At 34.3% G+C, this 22,656-nt stretch overlaps 1 protein-coding gene across 1 annotated transcript; it reads left to right on the top strand.

Moving 5' to 3' along the window:
* The first annotated feature begins 4,888 nt into the window (after positions 1-4,888).
* Positions 4,889-13,932, top strand: LOC118182673 (uncharacterized). Its single transcript, XM_085808548.1, has 2 exons — positions 4,889-5,490; positions 13,242-13,932. Exons 1-2 carry the CDS (start codon positions 5,349-5,351, stop codon positions 13,805-13,807), a joined length of 708 nt encoding a protein of 235 aa, XP_085664674.1. The 5' UTR covers positions 4,889-5,348; the 3' UTR covers positions 13,808-13,932.
* Positions 13,933-22,656: the final 8,724 nt, after the last annotated feature.

Below are 22,656 nucleotides of genomic sequence, written 5' to 3'. Positions count from 1 at the left end.
TGTATCAGAAATATACTTCGCATGCTGAAGTCACATATTGTGATTCTATATACTAAAGATTGACTTTTCCTTCTTAAATGTATTAGCAACGAGGATATGAACTTCGACATTCAAGCTATGTGACAGATTTACTCTAATGGAAGACGGGAAAAAAATGTTTTTTAATTGAAAATTTAAATTCCTTGTGCACCACATAGTATTACGCAAGACTTACAGAGGTAAGTAAAAAAAGAAAAAAAACAAATACAACAACACAACACAAAATAAAATAAACTTACAAATTCACAGATGACACGTAAGAGATAAATTTACAGAAGAAAGAGAAAGCCATTTTATGTTGGACAAATACGTGAAGAGGGGGAGGAAATGTAATATTCACAGAGTTTTTAACTTAGAAATGAAATCCGTTCGTCTTTCCTTGAGCTTTGAACAATAGAACAACACTGTGCGACATTTTGCATGAACACAAGTCTGTATTAGATAATCTAAATCTCTTCAGATATGAACTGAATTTACCATGTGCTGTTAGAAATTGAGTGACTTCAAAATTTCGGAAAATGTGTTTATTATTCAATCTGTGATGAATGGAAGGAAAATATAGTTTAGTCAAAGAGGCAGTAGTAGAATTCCTGTATAGTTCATTCTACTTGAGTATTACATCATCCCTATTTTTGTTCTTGTAAAATGACTTGGGAAGTATCATTGGAGTAACTACTTGAAGATGTGTAGCTTGTTTTGAAAACCAGTCAGCCTTTTCATTTCCTAGATTGCCAGTGTGGCCACGTACATGAGAAAAGATAACATCAATACCTTTATTATTAAGGTCTTTAAGAAGGGCATGAAAAGTGACAATTAATTTATTACATGAGAAGATATTCTTAAGAGAATATAAGGATGAAAGAGAATCAGTGCGAATAAGAAATTTGGCACTTAGCGAACAGTTGTTAGATATCCACTTAATTGACTCACTAATGCACAGTAGTTGGGCTTGGAAAACACTGCATTCGTTGGGAATTCTAAAGTGTTTGTATTCCAGTTCAGAACCATGATGGAAAACGACATAAGTTAATCCAACTCGATTATTAATTTTGCTGTCATCTGTATAACACACAACAGGGAAATTATCCTCAGCAGAATTGTCATAAATGATAGTTTGAATTGGCAAATGATTGGCAGGATGAGAAAGATCTTCAAACAACACCTTGGTATCGAACATAAATTTGCTGATGGTATCTTTAAATTTTTTGTCATTTAAAACATGAAGGTCAATCGGAGGAAATCCAGAAATTGCGAAACATTCTTCATAGCTAATTGTTCAGTAACCACGCACAACTCTTAGTAAAATTCTTCTCTGAATTCTGCGAAGAGTACGGGAATTAATCTTCTTCTCTAAAGCTGTTCCCCACACTCTAGAAGCATAGCAAATAAAGGGGACAATACCCTGCTTATAAATCATATCAATAACATTAGATTTTAAACCAAAAGTATTGCAAGAGACAAGAATTTTAGACTTATTAGGATTGAATTCCAGTTTCCGTTCTCTGGACCAATTGAAAATAGTATTAAGGGTGTTCTGAGCCGTATTAAAGAGAGTAATGGGACTCTTCTTTTGAAAGCAGATTAATAGATCATCAGCAAAAGCAATTGTTTTACAACTCGGACAATGTGAGAGTCTATTGAGTAGATCATTCATAATTAAATTCCACAGTAAAGGTCTGGAAACTGAGCCTTGAGGGCACTCTTTCCAAAATGCGGGAGGAAGAAACGTGGCCAAGAGAGAGCAATGCAGTTCTGTCATGCAGAAAAATCTTTAATAAGGCGGAAAATATTACACGGAATACCAGCTTTCCTTAAAAACACAAGTATCCCAGGCCCCCAGGCGTGGTCGGAAACACCTTTGATATCAAGGAACTCTAAAACTGTGTGTAAATATCTCTTCTTATCTTCGTCCACTATGTCTTTTAAGTACAAAAGAGCATCTTCACAACTCTTATGAGGAGTAAAACCAAACTATGCTTTGTTTAGCAGTTTTTATTATGCAAGAACCAGGTAATTCTATTAACAAACAGCTTTTCTAGGCATTTTCCTAAACTGGGAGAAATTTAGGTTTTTCACATGCCTGACTGTAACTTGCAAATTAATGAAAATTTGCGTCGATAGCAATGCGGGAAATATTCAAATAATTTGTATTACTTGTCATAACTATGAAACATATAAAACAATCAGTACTGTTATATCAGTGCATTGATATTGCATAAAATATGAATCTATATTAAATGTTCCAAACCTGAGTGTAAGTAATGAAAACATGACATGAAACTGAAAAAAATAGTATTTATGCAAGTTTTGCTTATAGTAATCTAATTTGTTATTTAAAAGAAAATTATCGTAAACTATACTAAAGAGCTTTTCTGAACTTGTAAAATTATATTTTGTAGAACAGCCATAAGTTTATGTAAATAAATTAGAAAACAAAATCTTAAGTTACGATATATATTTAGCATATTTTTATCTGATTTAAATCTAATCTGCACTTTTTTAAACGAAAAGTGCATTTCTTATTCGAAACTATTTTCCGTGGAGAGATAATAGCTTCTATTCTGCATGAATTCTTTAAATTCATATCCCGACAATTGAATTCATCGATCTGTTTGATTTCTTGAAATGTTTCTTAAAATGAAAGAAACAAAACACTCTAGCCTATGTTTATTCAACATAAATATCAAATGTATTTTATCGAATAAGCAGAGCTAGAAACTAAATACTACTTTGAAAATTGAAAAACTTGAGACGTTTCTCAACGAGACTATTTTGCTTAAAGTAAATGGCATTTGAAATTGGAATGCCCAGAGCACGAATGAAAAATGTTCTTATAAAGTAATATTAACATTTCTTTGCTATTTCTATAACGGCATTCTTTCTTTCCAAAATATCATAGCTTTCCAGCTTTGATATTAAGTGAATAAGTAATACATTCAGAACAAGATTTTATGCAAAACTTAAAGTTTAGATAAAGCTGAATGATTTAAGATTCAGCATGAATTATACTAATACATATTAATTAAATGTTAGAAAAAAGTAAGTAGAATGGTAAGAAATATTTCTTCTGTAAAAGTAACCTGTCTATCTGGAGATTACAGTTATCTGTAGTAACTTATTTTAATTCATTAAATGAAGGGACTCTTTTACATTACATATTGCAATTTGTATCGGTCAAAAGTTTTTAAATGTGAGAATGTGTAGAAAAAAATTTACACTTATGGTATTAAAGAAAATTTTATGAGGAAGATTGAGATCTCGGGCCTTCGGCTTTCAAGCGGTAACTTTACGTCTTCCTTGGAGGAAACTATCGATGCTATTCTTGATAAAGCTTTTCCTCCTGATTGTGTGAGACTTGATAATGACTTTCATACTCAGTGGCGCTCATCTGCTCGCAGTAGTTATGCGTCTCAGATTGATCCTCCTTTTTCGCAGGCCGACATTGATGATGTAATTCGTAATTTAGGGCTTGGCAGGTCTCATGGCCCGGACTCTATTCCCAATGAAACCATAAGATACTTCCATCGGCTTTTTCCTGCAGTTTTTCATAGATTATTTAATGTATGTTTGAATCTTGGTGCTTTTTCACGAACTTGGAAGAACGCCCTTGTTATTGTGATACCCAAGAAACAAAGTTTTACTGTTCCACATGTGAATAATCTTAGGTGTATCTGTCTTCTTTCTACTTTAGGTAAATGTTTTGTAAAACTAATTACTAACAGAATTACTTGGCATCTACATAAAGAAAATATTCTTAGTGCTGACCAATATGGTTTCATTGCTCAAAAATGTGCTGAGGATGCACTTCTGCGTCTTAGCAACATTGTACAGAGGGGTAAGATGAGAGGTTTGTACACTATTTTAATTTTTCTTGATATTGAAGGAGCTTTTGATAATGCATGGTGGCCTGCTATTCTTAATTTACTAAAAGAAATGAAGATACCTCAAAATGTGTTTAATGTTGTTTCTGATTTGCTGAAAGACAGGACGGTCGAGCTTTCTTTGGGTGGCACCTCAAGTGTTCGTCGACCTCAAAGAGGTTGTCCACAAGGTTATATTTCCGGTCCCAAGCTTTGGATTATTATTATGAATGATCTCTTACAGAAACTTTCTGATCTCTTCAGTTGTGAAGTCATTGCCTTTGCAGATGATTTGTTGATTTGTATTCAAGGAAAAGAAATGCAAAAAGCTTTTCGTCTCGCCCAAGATGTTATAGATTTCATTTATCATTGGTCAATAGATTTTAAGTTAAAGTTTAACCATGCAAAATCCAAGACCATGTTTATTGATAGAAAAAATACTACTTATGAAGGATATCAATTGCTTTTAAATGACAATCCCCTTGAGAGAGTGAATGAAATTAAATATCTAGGTGTTTTGTTGGACAGCAAATTTAACTAGAAAAAGCATATTTCCTACATTTCTAATAAATGTGAGAGACTTCAGCGTGGGCTGAATCGAATTGCTTGTAATAGTTTTGGTGTTAAATCGAATGTTAGCGCAATTATTTATAAACAAGGCATTGTACCCCTTATTTCATATGAATGTAGAGCTTGGGGATTGTCTCTAAAAAAGAAAATTAACTCTAAACGCCTGCTTCGAGTTCAAAGACGAATTTTGCTGCGAGTTATAAGCGGTTACCGAACTATTAGTTACAATGCTGTTTTCTCTCTTGCCGGATTTCCACTACTGGATTTGTTTATTCTGACCTTTATAGATTACAAGAATAGTCTTGCAAATTACTCCAATTCTCACTTTGATCGTTTATTGCCCTTGTCTGTTCTACCACATCCTTCTGTAAGACAACCAGTACAGATTCTGGATAGTACGGACACTGATGTTAATTCATTCTCATTGTGCTGTATACGGATGGTAGTAGGATTGATGATAAAGTTGGTTTTGCTTATGTTATTTTTGAAGATGATATTGAAATTGAGTGTCACCAATTTCGCATTAGAAATGAATGTACTGTATATATTTCTGAACTTCTGTGTATTAATTTTGCAATCAAGTGGATAATTAGCCAGAATGGAAGTGGTTCCAGCTACTTAATCTGTACGGATTCGCTCTCTTCCCTGGAATCTCTTAAAAATACCTCTTTATGTAATGATATTATTGTCAATATACAGCAGTCTCTCGGAGATCTGGAGAAGAGGGGTATTTCAGTGTCTTTTACATTTATCCGTGGTCATTCGGGTAATTATGGAAACGAGAGAGCTGATTGGCTTGCTAAGAATGCAACTAAAAATGATATTAACGTTGATGTAAATATTCCAAAATCTTATCTAAAAAAAACATTCAAAGCTAAAATGATTGAGCGGTGGAACTGTGATTATATCTCTTCTGATAAGGGATCTATTACAAAAGCATTCTTCCCAACTATTTTTGAAAGACTGAAAAGTAAGGACTTGTTGCTCAATTTTAAAGTTACGCAATTTTTGTCTGGACATGGTAAGTTTAATGTTTATCTTGAACGATTTAAGCTGACATCTTCCAATTTGTGTAATTGCAATCTTAGCGTTGAGCAAAGTGTTTTCCACCTGCTTTTTGATTGCCCACTGCTTGATAAAGCAAGAAATCTTTTGAAATGTAGATTAAAATTCATTGGAATTCATTGGCCGCCGAAATGTTATGATTTTGTATCCTCGATTTCGGCCTACCGAGCTTTCAATGATTTTGTTGACTTTTATTTTAAACACTGTTAATGATTTCTTTATACATTTTTATACTTTTGTATTTACTTGTGTTTTTTTTTTCCTTGTTATGATTTCATTGTATTGTTGAAAACTGATGATATTACTTACTATTCTGCCTTTTTCACTTACGATTTGTAAGTCTCGTGTGATACTTTGTGGTGCACGAGGATTTCTTTTTCTTTAAATAAAAAAAAAAAAAAAAAAAAAAGTTTTTAAAGCTCCGGCTCAATGTTTAGGAATTTGTTTCTTCACTTATTGTCCTTTAAAATTTTTGTGGTGAAGAGACTTTGTTTTTCAAAATTTGATTTAGATTTTTTTAAAATTAGGAACAATTATTCTCACATCTCTTCTCTGTTGAATAAAACTAAAACTCTTAAGATTTTATTGTGTACACCATAGAATAGAGCTGAAAAAAGCAATTGAAAAGAAATTTAAGAGACTTTAACGTAATTTGGGAGTTTTGGGCAAAATTGCTTGATTTGTTTCTACCGTTTGTAGTAACAGATTGTTGGAAGTATAAAAGTGATTATTAGTTGTTGGAAACTTCTTTTACAGTTGAATAATTTGGTTGATAACGCGTGATTGAGACTAGAAAAGTAAAAATGAAAAAAAAATTATAAAATAAGCTTTTCTTTAAAACTTATAAAATAAGCAATGAACTCATTTTGAGTAACATCTGAGGAGTTATATCTTAATGAATGCATTCAAATATCAAATTTTATCATTATTAGCATTTTTAGTTTCCTAAAAAACTTTTTTTTATTTTGTATTGTTTTATTCTCATTTAATTGAATAATTCTAGATTCTAAATTTATTGGTTTAAATTTAATTTTTTTTCTTAGCTTTTTTTTATTCATATATAATTCAGAAATGTGGCTCTGCTGAAAACTCTTTTGGCTACTTCTTGACAAAGTTAGAAGAATTTTCAACTGTTTTTTAATATTGTGCAAATTTTTTATTATATTGATTTCTCTTGTGTTTAAGTTTACATTCAATTGTTTTTGAATTATATTTTTTATGGTTTTCAGTCAGTAAATATACCACTATAGAAGAATATTAAATCTATTTAATTTATCGCTTTCTTAATTATTTAATTAATTTTCCATCATTTTCAGCTACATTAATAATAATAATTAATTTTTAATTAATTTTCATCAAAATGACATGAAATATTTACATACATACATATATATAAAATATACGTAGAAAGAACTATATTGATTGATTATAAACCTACGACTACTTCAAAGCCCACGAAGAAATCTCTTTGCTATTAATCCTCTTTTATTTTAAATGAACTTCAAAAGTCTGCTGTAAGATGAAAATTTTAATGATATAGTAATATTCCTTGTTTACTTCAGCTAATTCTTGTGTTTCTGAGAGATTTATGCAATGTAAAGAGGTTTCACTTACTCCAAGTAAGTTTTTCCAAATGGCAAGATATACTTTTCAAAACTTCCTCTTAATGGTTACAAATATTACAGAATTGAATTAAAAGTATTTTTGTTGCCTTTGCGATATGTTATCCATTGAAATTTTCCAGCAATATTCTCTTCTTTGATATTCTGAGTTCTCGAGTGTAAATTTTTCATTAAAGTAATTGAATTTTTAAGTAGGGATATTTTTAAGTGTAGTCATGATTCAACAAAATCAAAGTCCCATAGAGACAAATAACTGCTTTATAATTATCATATATTGTTAAATGGTGTATGCTTTTTGCATCATTTGTTCCTTTTATCCTCGTCCGTTCTCCAGTTGTATACAGATTGAATAAAATCTCAAATATTCTGAAAACATAAATAATAACAGACAGTATATTTAACTTTTATTTTAATTTAGTTGCTTTACGTTTTCTACAATCTGTTACCAATTTTAAGGATTTCTCATGGCTTTGGTAGATGTAATCAGTGAACCTTTTGCCAGTTTTGAATTCCAATAATATTAGTACATATTTTGTTGAGCTAATGCAATATTTAAAATATTTTCTTCGTAAGGTGAATAAAATGCTTACATAAATTGGGATTTAAAAGATTTCAATTTCAAATACTTTAAATGTATGTACAAATCTTTAGGAAAATACTGTAAAATATGAAAATTAACGTAGGATATTATATGGTACACAATCGTTCAAAATATAATTGATTAAAAGCTTTAAAACCTCATTCTCCTTCTTCCCACTTCAATCTTAATTGATTTCAATATCCATTAATTTCATAGAAAGTATTAGTAATATATTAGGACAAATACCATTGCCTTAGGAAAGATTATTTCCCCTATTATCAATTATATCATTTTATTTCAAATACTTTCCATGACTTCCTGCTATTTTAAATTATCACAAATAAATGATAGAAAACTTCCTGCACAGAATGGCAATTAACTATTCATAAGCATGCATTTTTGATATGATGTATGAATGAAAATATGCCACATAATGGATCGATCATAATTCCGAACATTCTTCAAATTTTTTAAGTATTGCTCAAGCGTTCCAAGGGTTATTGGAATTATTGGAGAGCAAATCAGACTCATTATTAATTTATCAAAATTATTATTAATTTATCAAGCTCATTGCAAATTATTTATTGTATATATGCATGGAATTCCAATGGAATAACTCCTGACACTGTAAAATGCTTAAAACAAACTTTATTAGATGTTCAGGCTAAGAATTAACACAGCTCGTGTTATAAGGTATTTCTCCAGCGTTCTTCAGTGCCTTCATAGTGTAGTGGTCTGCATGCTGGGCGCGTATTCCAGAGGTCCGTCGTTCGATTCCCGGCGAAGGAGTTGCTCATTTTTCAAGTATCTTGCTTCCAAATAACCTAATATCTCTACAGTGGGACCTGAACTAAAAGGGTGGTGGATCATGATCCTCCACACCCAGGATTTGGCGATTGGGTCCCCTAAAACCCCAGTCGCCCTTTAAAAGAAGGAGTATATAAGGTATTTCTCCCTTCTTAGCGTGCCTTCGTGATGTAGAGGTCTGCATGCTGGGCGCGTATTCCAGAGGTTAGTGGTTCGATTCCCGAAAGCGTTGCTCATAAGTCTCTTGCTTCCAAATAACCTAATAGCTCTACAGTGTAATAACAAAAAGCTCCGTTCTTGCGGGGTTAACAGAGCGTTATGGTTAATAAACATAAAACTCAACATGTAATGCAAAGATTTCCATGTAAAACTAAGATTTATTACAGTTAATTTTCTTCTCGGAAAAATGAAATAAACAGCTAAAGATACAACACATTTTCATTGTTCGATATCCTTTTGAGTTTAAGAAATGTTTTCAAAGAAATGTAAAAATAATTGTGAGTATAAATTAAAAACCGCTTGGTCCATACGGCAAGTCTGAGCTGACACACGCCTGGACGCGTCCACGGTGCACCGGCTGTGGTGACGATTGTTGGATCAAGGAAGTATAGCAAGTTCGATGGGTGCCGGTGCAGCCAAAGTGACGTCAGCACGCGTGGATCGACGCATCCGCTGAGCAGCGGTGGTGCACCCGCAAGCCACCTCTACCTCCATTCTGTAGCATGTTCAAGACACCCTGGATGTTCCCATATAGACCAGAACCATTTGCCGTCGATTGGTGGCTAGTGGTCTGCATTCGTGGCGTCCGTTAAGAAGATGCCATTGACTCCACATCATAGACGCCAACGTCTGCAATGGTGCCGGGCTCCAGTGATGTGGACGACAGTCCAGATGAGTCCTTATGTTTCTACAATGATAGTTACAAGGTACGAGTGTGGCGTCGATGTGTAGACAGGTCCAATCCGGCAGCAATTTGTAGAACGCCCACCGCGCGACAACGCGGCATTTTGATTTTAGGTTACCTGATTTTTAGGTATGATTTCAGGTTACCTGTAGTTCGTATTCAGAGCACTATGATTCGAGGTGTACAGATGCTTCCCTGACCACAGTTCTCTCCTGATCTTTTATCAATCAAACACATTAGGAATGTGATTGAACGCCATTTGCAGACCCTGCCATTGCCGAGTTCAGAAGACGAACTGTGGCAAATGGTTGACAGGGAATGGAGAGCCATTTCCCAGGATCCCATCCGTAGTCTCATTAACTCTGTACCTAGACGTGTTGCTTCGTGTATCGCCATCCAAAATGCTCCTACAACCCACTGAGCCGGCGCTGTTTTCGCTCTGTATTATGTATGAGTATATCGTTTCGAAGTAAAGATCACGTATTGTTTGTTGCTGTCTCTCTTTGTTTGCCGAGTATCATCACTTTCTGGTCACTCCTTGGTGTTCTATTATCAATGTCGGGTAGTGTATTTAATTTGTTATGAAAAGACACTATTTCGTAAACTCTTTTACGAAGCAATCTAAACAGTATTAACTATGTTGAGCACAAGGATTAAAAGTGCTTTCTGGAAGCTCCTTTGGAAATAATACCATATAACTAATAAAAGGTTGCAGATGAAAATATCGAGACAATAACCATCTCGAAGAAAACACCGCAAGGGGAAAACGTCGACGTACAAAACATCGCGGGAGAAAACACTGCAGTTTTAAAGCATTGTAGTAGAAAATAAAGCGGTGCAAAACTTCGCAGTTTCAAAGCATCTTCGTATGAAATAGCGTGGTAAAAAATAAGGCACCTGCAAATCCTCGCCTGATAACGTCGCAGATATGCATATTCTGACTGAGAACTTTTCCAAACTTATTGACTTTTGAATTTTCGCGTAAATTTGCAAGCGCAGGAAGAAATAAATAATAATTTTTCTTCTATGTTTCCCATTTTTGTATCAACTAATAACTTTTTAATGAAAAAGAAAGAAGGAAATGAACACATAAAAAATCAGAGAATTAGTAAAAATAAATGCTACTTATATCAGCACATAAATGGCCTGTCGTTTCGACAACCAGTATTTGGTGTCACTTTAATATTAGTCGTTGGGCATATACTTTACTGCAGTGCAAACTGTACTGGTGATGGACGGCAAAATAGTAGAGTAAGGTTTAGTTTCGTTTATTTTAATATGGTAAAGCACACGAAGGCTATCTGCTTAAGAAGAGGGATGCTTACGAGGAGGATTTCTAAGGGAAACTGACTTGTATCCATGTTACGCAACGAGAAAGTCGCCAGAGTGCCCATTCAGCCAACCCATTCGCTTGGAATCGAACCAACATCGAACGCCCAGCGTTCAGCGATTTTACCTCTCACCCGTTGGTTGGTCTTTACGGTGGCGTTAGTTACTGTTCATTTTGAAAGCCGATTCAGTTTACCAGCGATTCCTGAATGTAAGCTGATCGGGGGACAGGATGGAACACAAAAGTATCATTATGAATATTCAACTAATCGGATTTTTTTTTATGAGTACTATTTAAAAAGTTACATTTTATATTTACAAAAACCTGTCACCCCCAGGGTTGAAGATATTTTTATTTTTAAAAAATTCTTTATTATACTTTGAGAAATTTTTTGACTAGAAGCACAAAGTAAGACAATATCTAAGGAAACAAAGGCATCTTGACAGATTGTTAGAACTATTTCTAAATCAATAGTAAGAGCTAATAGCCTATGCTATAAAATGGGCTAATACTTCATTAAAATTATTAATTTGTGAAGCCATTGCACGCATACGTGATAATGAATTTTCTTATGTATGAAATAGTGTCCAAAAATTTCCTTTCAGATAGTGCTAAATATTCTAGCAATTTCTAAATAATGTGCATTAATTCTTTGAAATAACAAAGTTAAATAAAAATTGATCATTACTATTTTTTTTGGCTTATTACGTGCTCCGCCCTTGTGCACTACACGGAAATGGAGGGATGCCCTGTAGAGGTCTTTTTAAGGGAAACTGGCTCGTATCCACGTTACACATGGGGAAAACCACGAAACGCCCATGCAGCCAGCCCGTTCACCGGGATTCGAACCCCCGATCAAATTACCAGTGTTCAGCGGCTTTTACCGCTCGGCCGCTGGTGGGCTATCATTGCTATTAAAATTTGCTTTATAACATAGCTATAATAATTAAATAAAGCTACAATAATTTTGGAGGAGTTTTAATTCAAAGTAACAGTCAAAAGAATATTTAAACGAACTATTTATTTTCTCTCATTGCTGTGGTTAGTGAGCTAACACATTTTATAAAACGAAATGCAATTTTATACACATTTTTGACAAGAAAAGGCGATAATTACATGTGTTACGTTTTGTATGTGGTAATATGTATTTGACAATGTCTTTATTTTTGTTTTGTTATGATTTTTAACTCTGTTTTGGCCTTTTGGCATTGTTATAATGAATAATCATTAACATAATTAAGATACAATAACACGCCGAACAAATATTAATTCAGAAGTCAAACAACAAAAATCAGCGTTATATTTTCAAATTTTCCCAGTCGAACCATCGAAACTAGTCCTGTAAAAATTTGAAAATATAACGCTGATTTTTGCTGTTTGACTTCTGAATTAATCATTAACATTTGAAATAATGGTAACAGAACCGTTTAACGAACTACTGTTACTAATTGCTAGCTCCAACAAAAATAATAACAAATTTTTAATATTAACTGCTAGTTTTTTCTGAATAAATGCTCGCTGTTTTTATTCACTAGATAAACAAAAGATCTTGAGAAAATTATTTACCTCGTATAAAACAGAAAATTTACGTTTGGCCTTTTTCATCTTACTATGAGGACTTATGCTGGAAACATAGCAGACGTTTAGTAGCTTAGTATAAAATGTAAATTTTCTGCGATTAATAGTGAGTGACATTATATTGTGTTGTATTCTTACTCAAACATGGAATATTCGGTGTTCTAGAAAAAATGCATTTCTCACGTCACATTATGTTACGCACTTCAGCTTTAATCATTCTTAATAATACAGCAAATAATAGCTGGTAATAATACAGCAAAAGAATTTTAATTCGTATTTCCTCTCAAATTGCACATTCTGAGGCTACCAGAACTGGCAGTTGAGTAGCAGATCTTAAATTTACATTTTCTCTCATACTGCGGATTCTGAAACTGTTTCCAGTTTTCCAACAAGAGGCCTTTCCAACTGCAAAAATGTATTGCACATTCGAGTGTAAAAAGTTTTATATATTTAAAAACAACCTACTTAATTTTTAACAATTCTGACCTTTACTATATTTCCTAATAACACACATGTCTGATTTAATTTATAATACATCAAGTCTATAATCCTTTAAAATGTGTGCACTCAGTTAATAACAGACGTTTCTAGTGGCGTGTATTACGCACTCGACTACAGAATAAAAGCTTGGTGATGAAGTTTGATGTAAATTTTCTTACTAGGGATCAATTTGTATTGAAGGCAAGGACAGGTTTAATTTTATCGGTTACAATACTGTATTTATTTTAAGTAAAGTACACGAGAAGTGTATTAGGCTGATTAAAAGAAGCTGAACAAAGCTGAATAAATTTTGAAAACTTACGTGCATTAGCACTCGTAGTATAAAACTATACGTTAATATTTTTATTCTGCTCTGTTTAGTTATTTATTTAACTTTACTTTTCAGGGTCCAATTTGAAAGGAGCAGAGAGTGTTACAGATACGAAGTTCCAACCACACAAAACTCACGAAACTAGAAACGAAAGAATAAAAAGACGTGCAGAACAATTTAATGCATTCGACGATCTTCGTGGATTAATCCAAATGGAAATGGAGTCATTCGGTCACGAGTCATATTTCGATAGTATGGAAAATAATTATTCCGGACATAGGAAGAAATCTGATTACAAGCCAAAATATGACCCTGGATGGAAATTCATTGGTTTAGGTAAAAGACCGCAGCGACAAGATACTCTTCTATCTTACGATCGTGAACCTTCTAAAGGAAGAATTGATCCTTTGCTGGGAATCTCAACGCTCATTAATTTGGAATTTTTCAACGCTTTGCGGAATGGAATAGAAGATGCTGCCAGAGAAACTGTTAAAAAGGAAGATTCAATGAATGGCATAGATGGGATTTCTGGAGAGGATTCTGGTAATGATAGGTTCAATAATAAGCTCAGTTGGTTTGGAGGAAGGCAAAAATCCATGTATGATCCTGGATGGATGCTTACTGGACTTGGTAAACGATAACTTAATGTTATTCACTATTTTTTCCATCATTTCTGTAATATGCTGTAAGATTTTTATTGCTTCATTGTGTCATTCATAAAAGTAAAAACAGAATAATGTATTACAAAATAAAAAGGAAATGTTCAGTCTGTTTTATTCCATAGAAATGACATATAATATGATAATACTGTATCGATTTCTGTCCAATAAGGGAAACTTAGGATTCTGTTATTGTAAAATGAGTACTAATTCAAATTAACTGCGGTTTTTACACTAAATGAGCTGCAAAGAAGAGATAATCAAAAAATATAACGATTATGAGGGCATATATTTATAGTAAGATTGAAACGGCAAAACTACCAGCTTTCCTTTTCTTTCCTCCTCCAACGAGGCGGCTGGTTTACAACGAGACGGCTGGTTATTTATCTGCTATCTATGAAACTTTGACGGGGAATATTTAAATACGAAGTAAAATTCTGACGACTGGTTAGCACGTATATCAAAAACAGAACACTCTGCGCAAATTATACAGCTTCCAAATTACAATACCGTTTTCTGAAATAAGACTTCTAATTAAGAAATCGAGCTGCCAACAACTAACAGCTGCTATTAAAACCGGCGAAACGCATGTAATAATGATAAAATAAAAAGGAAAACAAACATTAGTAGGATACAGGGTGACTGAAAGAATCAAAGTATAATACTAAAGCACACCCAAATATGATTTTCAAAATTATTATATTTTAACGTAATACGAAACATACAAGGTGAGGTAGGTTATTTCAGTAAATCAAAGCACATAAGGTCTATCTGACTAAGGGAATGGATGCCTTCATGGAGGGCCTTCTAAGAGAAACTGGCTAATTATCACGTTACACATGGAGAAAACCATGCAGGCAACGAAACTCAACCATACATGAAACCAAACCATGTAGCCAGCCCATTCGCTGGGTTTGAACCCAGGACAAACTACCGCTAATCCACTGGTGGCGCCAAAACATACAGTGAGTCTTCGCAAAAGTATTAAACGTATTTTTAGAATAATTTTCTTTAACAAGCCAATAATGCTTTTAATTATGTTATACTGCATTAGTACCATCGAGTGCCAATTTGGGAATTCCAAAGAAAACCCCTCTTGCAGTGTTCTTCGTAATGATGTTTTGCGAATATTTCAGTAGTAAAACTCCTGCAATGTAGTTTGCGGCAGTGCTTTACATTCAAATTTTCTCAGATTTAAAGAGGCTGAGAAACGAAATCTTCCCGAGAATTTAGCAGTCAAACTTATAACTGGCAAGCGTTGTATTAGCTATAGTAACTTTACTTAACTTCTCTTCCACTAAAATATTTGCACTCATTTTTTAAAATAATAGCAGTACCATTAAATGCATAGTATTCACTAAATGACTCAGAAATTGAGTTTGATATGTATCAGCTTGCTCAAACGTTGCTTCTTTGTTTCAGAATTTTTTCTTAGAGCAGAAGAGCGTAGTCTAGAAATTAAGTTTAAATTTTAAAATAAGTACTTTATTTAAGTATGATCATTTTCAAAATCCAGATGAGAAATCGTGATAATGACTATAAGTTATTAAAGAAAATACTTTAATTTTTACTCCGTTTAGTAGTTTTATTTAACACTACAATTACATTTTAAGCTAATTTACGCTTCTTGCTCAATATTCACATTAAGATAAACTGTACATGAAAAAAATTCTAATTAAATGGACTCAAGCAAGCTAAAAATTACAAAACAGTTACAAATGTGTTATCATTTCCAACTAAAAATTTAACATGAAATTTTTAAATGAAAAACAAAATAACCAGCATGTTGTCTTGAATTAATCCGTTTCATGGTCAAGGTTTAGAAGCTTTCCTGTTTACTGTGTTGCGCTTCCCTTGCATCACAATACAGTTCAGTTTACATTGAAGGGCAAAAATATTATGACTACCTGCTCGATAACGCGTTGCGAGACTTTTGGCCTGCAAAATAGCTACAATTCTCCTTGGCATGGAAAACACAAGTTCTTGGTAGGTGACTCGAGACAGGTTGTTATCAAATGTCTAAGCAACGACACGCAAAGTCGAGATATTCCCACATGGTGGTGTTCGATCTCTGAGCTGCGGCTCCATGACATACCAAATGTGCTCTATCCTTTTAAGATCCGGCGAGTTAGGAGGCCAGGACATTAACTGGAATTCATTCTTATACTCATCAAGCCATTGCAACACAATTCGAGCCTTGTGACATGAGGCGTTCTTCTCTTGCAAGATTCCATTTTGAGTTGGGAAGACAGACGCCATGCAAAGGGATCAACTGATTCGCAATTATGTTCTGATAATCCGCAGCTTTCATGGTCTGTTCTACTACAACTAAGGGTCCCAAAGCCTCCTATAAGAATGTTCCCCAAAGCATAATACCGTCGCCACCAGCCTGTGTATGACTTGCTGTACAAGGGGGGAGCAAATGTTTGCCTGGAAGACGGCGTACTCTGACACCCCCATCGACGTGATGAATGAGAAATCAGGATTCATCCGACCGGGCAACTGTCTTCCACTTGTCTATGGTCAATCTCGAAGTTAACGGCCCCACTGTAGAAGTAGTTGACAATGACGTTTGGTCAACAGAGGTACACGAGTCGGACGCCTGCTGAGCAGTCCCATACCCAACAGCGTCCGCTGAACTGTGTGTACCAAACACTTACATTTGGATTTGCGTTGTATTGGGCTGTCAGATGAGCCACTGTCTGGCGCCGATTTTGCTGTACCAAGCGGGACATTCTCCGACGTCCTTTTTGTTTGGTGATGCGTAGACGTCCAACACCTTGGAGTCTACTGTTGGTTTCACCGTCATTTATCCATTTTTGCATAAATATTAACAACGACTGATCGTGAGCAACCTACCAGTCGTGCAGTCTGGAGATGCTCGTTCCGAGTCTTCGGCCCATTACAATCTGCCCTCTATCAAATTAGCTTATATCAACAGCTTTTTCATCACTCGCAAAAGTAAGTACAGTCAAACTTGTTTTTGTGCGGTCTTTTTTTCTTTTTTTTGTGCGATTTTTTTTGTGTGGTATATGAACATTTCAATCAAATTGGAACATAAATGACGAAGTTATCAATAAAATAAAATAAAATAAATAACAAGCGTCTAGTGAAACAGCAGTCGTCGTAAAAATTGATCACCGACTACATGGAGACTGAAAAAAGTCAACTCTTAACAACTCTGATTCTATTTTTTTATAGCTGCTCGTGAGGTTTTGTGCGATTTTTTATGCGGTCCCTATCCACCGCACAAAAACAGCTTTGAGTGTATAAGAATGATTCCATAACTCAGTCAATCAATGCAGGTATGGCAGGGATATCGCGCGAAGCGCGACGTGTCCTCCTCGCTGATAAATATGCCACATGGGTCCATGACAATTAGAACTGGACGAAGTAAAGGGAGGTCGGAGGTAAGCAAAGTGCGGTGACCATGCGTCACAAGAAGAGAGAAAAGACCAAGGAAAGGCGGAGTTCCCGCAAAATCGGAGTAAAAAATGAGCAACGCCCTTGCCGGAACTCGAACCACGGACCTCTCAAACATGCGTCGAGCGTGCTGACCACTACACCACGAAGGATATTCCATAACATCTCCAGCAGCAGTTAAATATCATTTCAACTTACTCACGTGCCCTCCACGTCATTCAGACGAGTTCATTGAAAAATGTGGGGATGGTCATAATGTTTTGGCTCGTTTAATGTTTAGGATGGAATGCTGCTTTTCTTGTGCAAAAAGCATTTCATCTAATTTGTTTCGATAGGAATCAAAGGATCTACTAGCAAGTTTACGCATTGAACCCCCGCCCTTTTATGAAATATACTGATGTGAGTTCAAAGTCCGCTTTCTTAAAAAAAGTGATTTCATAAAACCTGACCCGGAAACTAATGAGAACATTTATTAATTTTTATTTCGCGAATGCATTTCTTTAAAGAATGCATTAGAGAATGCAGGCATATAGGTATTTTTTTAAGAATATAACTCAAATTCAAAACTTATATTTTTATTCCAAAGAAAACTTAAATTCTTTAAAATAATTTTAAAATGCCTGCAGCTTTTTTCGCTACTCAATAAACACAGAATTTTCTTTCAAACAATAGTGATCAAGGAAATCTTGATTTTACTGCTTTACGATTTTTTAATTACTTGCTTTATATGTTCAGAAAAGCTTTTGTAATTATATGAAATTTAACATTAATTCATATGCTTAAGGTTTAAAATATGTATGATCATAAAACATCTCCGCAGTCGTAGATTTATCATTCGTTATGAAAAGGTAAGTAACTGCTTGCATCAAACAAAAAATCTGAGTGAACTGGATCCTTAAAGTACGCTGTAATGATGCTAAAACAATGCAGTTCAATTTTTAATTCCATTGATATGTGCAGTTCATATCAATGGAATTAAAAATTGAACTGATTGTCTGCTTTCCAGCAGCTAGATTGTGTATGAAACAAACTGCTTAAAGTGTGAAGAAAGTTATTTCCTCTGTTGTTGACAGTTGATAACGAAATTCTCAATAATACGAAGACGAGATTCGATTTTCTTTTAATAAGATAAGAGAGGCAGAAAGTAAGTGATCGAAATATGAGGACACGGTAAATTGTAAACAATTTGATATCATCTACTTGTCTGAGTGTTAACCAGAAAGATAATGAGGCTTGAATCTATATAGATGCCTTTCGTTAAGAGAAATCTTGTCTTTGTTTATCAGTACTGTTTACGTGATGAACTACAGATGACAGTCTAGCATATATAATATAATGTCACATGGGACTAGTTGCTTGCGAGGTCAGGCATAGCAGAATTATGTTCCGTCATCATATGTCATCATATTGCACTTTTGTAACTATATCGGTATTACAATCTGCAGTTAAAAACTGCTATGCAGCCACACCTACTTATTGTGTCGAATAGGTAACCCAAGATAATAAATTAAAAAACAAGAAACGAAATAAATCGCTTGCTTTACGGAGCATTCTGGATAATCAGATTCACTGTCAAACGGAAGTGGGAGAAATGAATATGTTGATTATTATTTATAACACAGAATTTAATGCTTAGCTTCTAACAATTGTGGACTCACAGCCAGTATGGGAAACAGTCACATATGCTATTCTCCAGCAGCTTTAGTTATACCTGCTATAGTATGCTACTTCACTGTACTAAACGATGCAGGCTAATTTTTATTCCTGAATATTAGTACAAATATTTGCCTCGATATTCATTGCAATTTTATCTGCAAAGTCAACAAACCAAATAAATTGGTTTACGTATGAATTTATTTTTTTGTAAAGCAGTTTCATTTAGGAGTAATATGCACAGGCTACCGTGGGATTATAAAAGGTGTATTTTTCTCTTCCAATTTATTTAGAAAAACATTTATTGTTCTTAGATGTTATTTTATTTACTAAAGTCTGAAGTCGCTGCTATGTCAGCGATATTTGTGTAAAGGCAGAATAGTAAAACATAAACCTGTATTCGAATTTTCACTCGGCTAAAAATCGATCACTCTAACGAAGAGCAGTGCTTCCTATTTTTACAGCGATAAAAGAAATGCAAGGTTTCTGTTCTATTTGGTGACTCGAGTCATTTTGCGATTTTCCTGACGGAAGGAAATAGAAAATGCCCGGAAATGAAGTATTCATGTTTCTGGCAAGCATGTTTGTAGTTTCTACAAATCATTCAAGTTATTAGTCCAAGTGACACATCAATTAGTGAAGTTTTCGATAAAGAAAAAACAGTTCATGTTTGGATGAGATAACGAAATTACTTTCTCTTCTGGTGGAATTTCTTTTCTCCTGAAGAACATTTTGTTTTTCTTTTACTACTAAATGTTTCAGTGTCGGTTCACACATTAATTTCACTTTCATTCATTCAAGAAGGTGAAATGCTTAAAATTGAGATAATACAATGCAAAATTTGTATTCTTCAAGAATACTTATTCATAACAAAAGACACGTGAGTAAAGAGTTTGCAAACTCTCCAGAAAGGAAATGTAACTAAACATAAAGCAGGCTATTTATAATGCACAGTCTTCCCTAAATCTCATTTTAAAATAAATTAGTTTATGAAAAAATAAAAATAAAAAGATACCAAATGCTGAAACTATCTTTTAAAAAGTGCAGAACTGTACTATTGTTTTATTATTTTCTATAATTAAAAGAACATTTTGCTTTTTTTTTACTTTAAGAAACATACAAATTAACTAATATTTTTACTAGTGAATCAGTACCGCGAGATCATTCAAGATACTTTTTATTTATATGAAATTGCTAAATTCGTTTAGAAAGGGTCAAGTGTTAAAAATTTTAAACTGAAACTATTTTTAACAAAATATGAAGTAATATAACGTTATGTATCTACTACATTCAAAATGGTTTCTTTCAATTTGAGTCAATGTGCTAAGATTTCAAATATTCTTGTGCAGTGATTAAGAATCGATAATGGAAATCTGATACGCATATTTTCTTAATTCTTTCATATTTATACAGGAACTACTGGTAATACGCATGAGGGCCTTAAAATACCTAGACCAACTAATGGTGACCTCGGAAGGGTAGAAAGTTAGTAATAATCCTTTGTAACTTTTGCAGGATAAGCACAGGGTGACATACTACATTAGCGATACTCTAAAATACGAGCAAAGCATGCATTACGTTTAGAGTTGACACAAAAATTTCCACCGCTAAAATAAATGAGCACAATAAACATCTGAATTTCATGATGGCGTAAGATTTCTTTTGTGACGGAGATACAGCAACAAATTAAACTTTTAAAAATTCTGTGGTGCTTCAAAATGTTACATCTTTCGTTATACGCTTCTAGATTTTCTTTTCATAAATATCTATCAAAAATTGATATAATTAATTACCTGCATACATACTGTACCTGAAAATAATTTGCAATTTGGTGAACATCTGATTATATAATTATAAATTTAAACCTCTGATTGAATAGATATTGCTGCGTAATTTTACATAATCTTGTTAATTACTTTTTCCTTCATCGGGAAAATTTCCGAACCAAGTAGCAAAGCACCTTAAAAAGGCATAAAAACAATAAAAGTGTGCAGAATATTCCATAGAAACTACGCAGTCTAACTTTTAAAACAATGATAATTCACGTTAAAATAGAAGAAAAAAGAAAATGGGTTTTGAAGTAAACCTAGAATTTTGTATATTGTCATTTTTCTATTGCAACACAATTAATGTTTAAGAGTCTTCGTTCTTGTACGAGGCTTGTGGTACAAATTTTTATTAAAATCTCAAAGTTGAATATCCTTGAATTTTGTAAGGAAACTCTTAGTTGATTACATCTCCTAGCTTAGATTTATATATATACATATATTTCAATAAGTCACTCGTTCAAATATGAAGTGTTTTGTGTATCATACCAAAACACATTTCCTGACCGTGAAAATGCTAGACGATGCCACACCAAGCAAATTTCTTTTAGGAGAGCACAGGTACACGTTATTATGCGAATAATTATATTTGAAAGCCGACCACCAGTTTCAGCAGTATCATGGCTATAATAGGTACATTTTACTGCTGTTGTCGAGTCTGATGAATGAAGAAGAGAAGGTACAAGGTATTTCTCCCGCCTTTCGCCTAACATGCCTTCGTGGTGTGGTGGTCTGCTCGCTGGGCGCGTATTCCAGAGGTCCGTGGTTCGATTCCCGGCGAAGGCGCTGCTCATTTTCACATCTCCTGCTTCCAAATAACCTAATAGCTCTACAAAGGTATTTAATGTTTCTAAGATGTCGTCGTACTCAGTATCACCAAACGGACCTTGTTAAGCTTCTGGTTGAGCCTTACGTTGTATCGGGGAAGGAACTCAAGTTGGTGCTACAACTGTTAATCGGATGGACCCAAGAAGGAAATGCAGCACCGTAAGATTTCTGCAGCAAAACGACAGTCATCAGAAAGTACTTGTCGTCGCATATGATATCACGCCATAGAATAAATGAATGCGCTGTCAGATTAGGCTGGAGATATTTCTCGAAGTGTTCAGGCTGATTCAGCTGCTTCAGTTTCGACGCGGCCAGTTTCACAATGTTCGACAGATGCAGGTTTTGCAGCCAGTCGTCCGTTTCAAAGGCTTCTATTAACACTAAGCCATCATCATTGCCATTGGCAATAGTGTCGCAGTAGAGCTGTGTACAGTGGCAAATGGAACAATCTAATCTTCAGCAACGAATCTTGCTCCTGTCTTATATATGATGATCCGTAATCCAGGTTATCTCCCCCCAAGCCGTCTGGGGGTGGGGAAGTAACGTGGTCTACAGTCGGAAACCTCCGCTATTTTTGAGCGATATATAGCTATTCAGCGTAGAATAGTTGTTTGGAATATCATTAACTCTAGTAGTCATTTATCTGTAGTGTCCTTTATTGGCACGTTAACGGGACGTCTCTATGCTGACGACGTGCTGATATCCCATCATCCTTCAGTACATTCAGGGCAGCTCAAATGACATTTTTCAATAAGCTAACGCCTGGTCACACACTACCTGGCTGACTCTAAATAAATTGCAAGGTGCACAAATGCTCCCTTTGCCAGCCCAAAAATTGTATTGCCCCAAATGGGATGAGCAACACCTTATCGATGCATTGTAATCTAAGGGTCTTGTCTATCTAAGAGTTAAGTTTGGAATTTTCCAATTATTCTTTGAGAGGGAGTCATTTTACCTATCTTGTCAACTAACCAAATTAACGATATGTTCATAGAATGTTAATAGAACAATTTTCAGAACGTTGAACGACTTTGTATTTCTTTTTTCAATTTTTGAAATGTCTCTAAATGTATATTTTCAGTTTATAAATCCACCTTTAAA

This window comes from Stegodyphus dumicola, chromosome X1 (genome assembly GCF_044657685.1).
Source record: "Stegodyphus dumicola isolate Sdum_Otavi_A_Nest chromosome X1, ASM4465768v1".
Lineage (NCBI taxonomy): Eukaryota > Metazoa > Arthropoda > Arachnida > Araneae > Eresidae > Stegodyphus > Stegodyphus dumicola.
Note: the sequence above shows the minus strand (reverse complement) of the source record. Positions and strands in the feature narration are given on the sequence as shown.

What these genes read in the sequence shown, in the direction of transcription:
- LOC118182673 (XM_085808548.1), top strand. Translation starts at nt 5,349, where the DNA reads ATGATTGAGCGGTGGAACTGTGATTATATCTCTTCTGATAAGGGATCT. An exon ending in GCAATTTTTGTCTGGACATG is followed by an intron (nt 5,491 to 13,241) that starts GTAAGTTTAATG and finishes TTTACTTTTCAG; the next exon opens with GGTCCAATTTGAAAGGAGCA.